Below are 3,609 nucleotides of genomic sequence, written 5' to 3' on the forward strand. Positions count from 1 at the left end.
TAGAGGCTCGGTCTACTCACACTGTATGCCGCCCCGCTCGTCCGTCAAGCCCGCCCATCTCCTCTAGAATGCCATCGTCCATCTCAGACAGCGGACGAGTTCTCACGCCTGCGCCGTGTGCGTCTGTATTCGGCGCAGGCGCAGTGACTGTCTGAACGCTCCCTGCGCCGGCATCTCCACTGCGCCTGCGCCATCTGTTCCTCGGCGCACTCTGACGTAATCGGCGCAGGCGCAGTGCAGATGTCTGCGCCGAATACAGATGCGCACGGTGCAGGCGCGAGAATTCGTCCGCTGGCTGAGATGGAGGATGGCATTCTAGAGGAGATAGGCGGGCTTGACGGACGAGCGGGGCGGCATACAGTGTGAGTAGACCGAGCCTCTAGGTGCTGAAAAGACGCCCCCATAGCACCTACAGGCTCATTAGCATATAAATAAAAGTTAGTTTTTTTTGTGAAACGGATCCACACAAAGGTCTGAAAATAGCATGGTTAGGTAGAGCAGACACTAGCAGATCGCTAGTGTCTGAGAGCTAATTAGGTCAAAATGAGGTGGTAGAAACCCTTTAAGTAGTAAAACATAATAAAAACTATACAAATTTGGTGTCACCATAATCGTACCAATTACTGGACCGGTAGTCACACAATGAATTCCATAAAAACCTGAGACTCATATTCTTTGTTGTATTGTACAGTATAGTATGATGTATAAAGTTCATGTAATATAATGTTATGTGGACACCGGAAGGCATTGTTAGGGAGCAGGTCCCGCAAAGGAGATCTACACATGCCACATTTCCTACAATCTGAATTTTATAAAGGTTTCTCTCTTGTGTGAGTTCTCTGATGTCTAAGAAGACCTGATCTCAGGCTAAAACATTTCCCACATTCTGAGCATGAATATGGCTTCTCTCCTGTGTGAGTTTTCTGATGTCTATCAAGATTAGATTTTTGACTAAAACATCTCCCACATTCAGAGCATGAAAATGATTTCACTCCTGTGTGAATTCTTAGATGTTCCACAAGAAAGGATTTCTGAATAAAACTCTTCTCACATTCAGAACATGAAAATGGTTTCTTTCCTTTGTGAGTTTGACTAAAACATGTCCCACATTGTGAAATCTGATTATTTGTGTTATTGGCAAAATATGCGTCACATTCTGAGCATAGAAATGTTTTCTCTGTTTTGTGAGTTCTCTGATGATGAAGCAGATCGGATTTATGGGTAAAACATGTTCTACATTCAGAACATGAAAATAGCTTCTCTCCTGTGTGGACTCTGAGATGTTCCACAAGATGTGATTTTTGACTAAAATGCTTCCCACATTCTGAGCATGGAAATGGCTTCTCTCCTGTGTGAGTTCTGTGATGTCTATCAAAATCCGATTTTTGAATAAAAGATTTCCCGCATTCTGAGCATGAAAATGGCTTATCTCTTTTGTGAGTTCTCAGATGATAAAGTAGATTTGATTTAAGGGTATAACGTTTTCCACATTCTGAGCATGAAAACGCCTTCTCTCCTGTGTGAAATTTTAGATGTTCCCCAAGATTTGATTTCTGATGGAAACCTTTCCCACATTCAGGACATAAAAATGGTTTCTCTCCTGTGGGAGTTCTCTCATTTCTATTAATATCTGATTTGCGACTAAAACATTTCCCACATTCTGAACATGAATACGGCTTCTCCCCTGTGTGAATTCTCTCATGTTCTACTAGATTCATTTTCCTGGTAAAAGATTTTCCACATTCTGCGCATGAAAATGACCTTTTATCTCTGCGTTTCTCTCATACAAAGAAAGGTTAATTTATTTTTAAACTGTTTCTCACATGAAAATATTTCCTCCCATTTATGACCAGTTATTTGTTTGCCAATGAGTGATTGATTAGATGAAGGTTTCTTGTGACCACTGATGTCAGTGGATAGATCTTCACTGTGAAGGACTGAGGGTGCATTAAAAGTTATTGAATTAGCTTGTGTGATATGGTTATCTTCTGCTTCATGATAGGTAGATAAATGGAGATGTCCATTGGAGTCACCCATCCAGTCTTCACCTGAAAATGGAACAAATGTTGTCAGTTTCATAACTAGAAATGACCAGACCCCATAGCAAATTTTTGAACGGGCCCCCCTCCTGTCATGCTTCGGTGTGGAAGGGAAGAAGGGAACAGGGAATCAGGCCCGAAGAAGGGAAGGAAATGGACACCTCCTAATGAAAACCCTTACCAAAATCTTGACTGACTACCAGTATGAACAGACCCCAAAGGTAGGTGAGTTCATACGCAGGAATACCTAGAGTCCAATCTAGACCTATAGGACCCTGGTACTAATAGAAGGGACAATACTACCTGTTTCTCCAAAAGGAAGGACGAACAGGAGTCTCCTTCAGACCTAATACAAACAATAGGGAAATGCAACACACAGAACCCAAACAAAATACAAAAGGGAAAGGAAAGACTTAACTTCAAATCAGCATCGGAATCACTAGGAACTCAGCCGAGATCCAACCACAATCTATCTAAAGGTCCAAACAGAAGCTATAAACCGCACAGCATTGTGGGAGAAGAAACTATAAATAGAGAAGGTTAAATGACCCTAATAGCCACACCTGTGGAAAGAAGGTGTGGCAAGCACCAGAAACAACACAGACGTCATTTGATCCAAACGGAAAACATGTCAGATCAAACCACGTGTCTGGTCAACTTGTGTGTACATCTAACTTCCCATTTAAATATATTGTTCTCTCATCCACGGAGTGCACATCTCTGTTTAGTTCACTGTCTGTAGAGGTTATGGGACCGCTCAGGGTGATACTCATGCTGTTTGGGTTGTACCTTGTGCACCTATGCCTGTTAGAATTGTCTACAATCTTGTTTTTCACTATTACATGCACTGTGTATGGATATGATGGAACTAAGGGCCCCATAGTTGGCCTGAAACAAGTAAGTGATCGTGTCTGTGAAATATTATTTGGATAAATCATAAAGCCTGAAGTTTTATTATGTTCTCCGGACGCCGGACCCTCTTCATTATCCCATAGGAAATACACACAGTGACTGAATACATTGTCAGATGATGGAGGAATCTGACTCTCAAAACTGTTCTCTCCTCTACAGTCATGGAAGGTCTCCTCTTACCCGGTGATGTGAGGGGCTGGTGATTCTCCATCATGACGTCCTTGTACAGATCCTTGTGTCCTTCTAAATACTCCCACTCCTCCATGGAGAAATAGACAGCGACATCCTGACATCTTATAGGAACCTGACAACACAAGGACACAGTCATTACCAGACCCCTCCTTTGGCGTTATTGTATAATGTCCCAGCATTCCCAGCAGCGCTCACCTCTCCGCTCAGCAGCTCAGTGATCCTGGTGGTAAGTTCTAGGATCTTCTGCTCATGTATCAGGGAATGAGGTGGAGGCTCGGTGATGGGGCTCTGGATCCTGCTCCATCCTCCTGACACACGGGGTGTCACACACTCACCAGATGACTTCTTCACTACTGTGTAATCCTGTGTATGGGGAGACGCCGATCACTACGGAGATTCTCAGAATCCTTCACCTTCCCAGTCATTTCCCTGGTTTATTACTAGAGATAAGAGTGATGTCATGCGA

General features: G+C 43.2%; 1 protein-coding gene across 1 annotated transcript; it reads right to left on the bottom strand.

Annotated features, from left to right (window-relative positions):
* Positions 1-543: 543 nt before the first annotated feature.
* On the bottom strand, positions 544-3,366 carry LOC122934824 (gastrula zinc finger protein XlCGF8.2DB-like). Its single transcript, XM_044290529.1, has 3 exons — positions 3,339-3,366; positions 3,132-3,255; positions 544-2,048 (listed from the first exon to the last, which is right to left on the bottom strand). The coding sequence occupies exon 3, from the start codon at positions 1,716-1,718 to the stop codon at positions 810-812; it is 909 nt and encodes a 302-aa protein (XP_044146464.1). The 5' UTR covers positions 1,719-2,048; positions 3,132-3,255; positions 3,339-3,366; the 3' UTR covers positions 544-809.
* Positions 3,367-3,609: the final 243 nt, after the last annotated feature.

The sequence above is a fragment of the Bufo gargarizans genome, chromosome 4 (assembly GCF_014858855.1).
Source record: "Bufo gargarizans isolate SCDJY-AF-19 chromosome 4, ASM1485885v1, whole genome shotgun sequence".
NCBI lineage: Eukaryota > Metazoa > Chordata > Amphibia > Anura > Bufonidae > Bufo > Bufo gargarizans.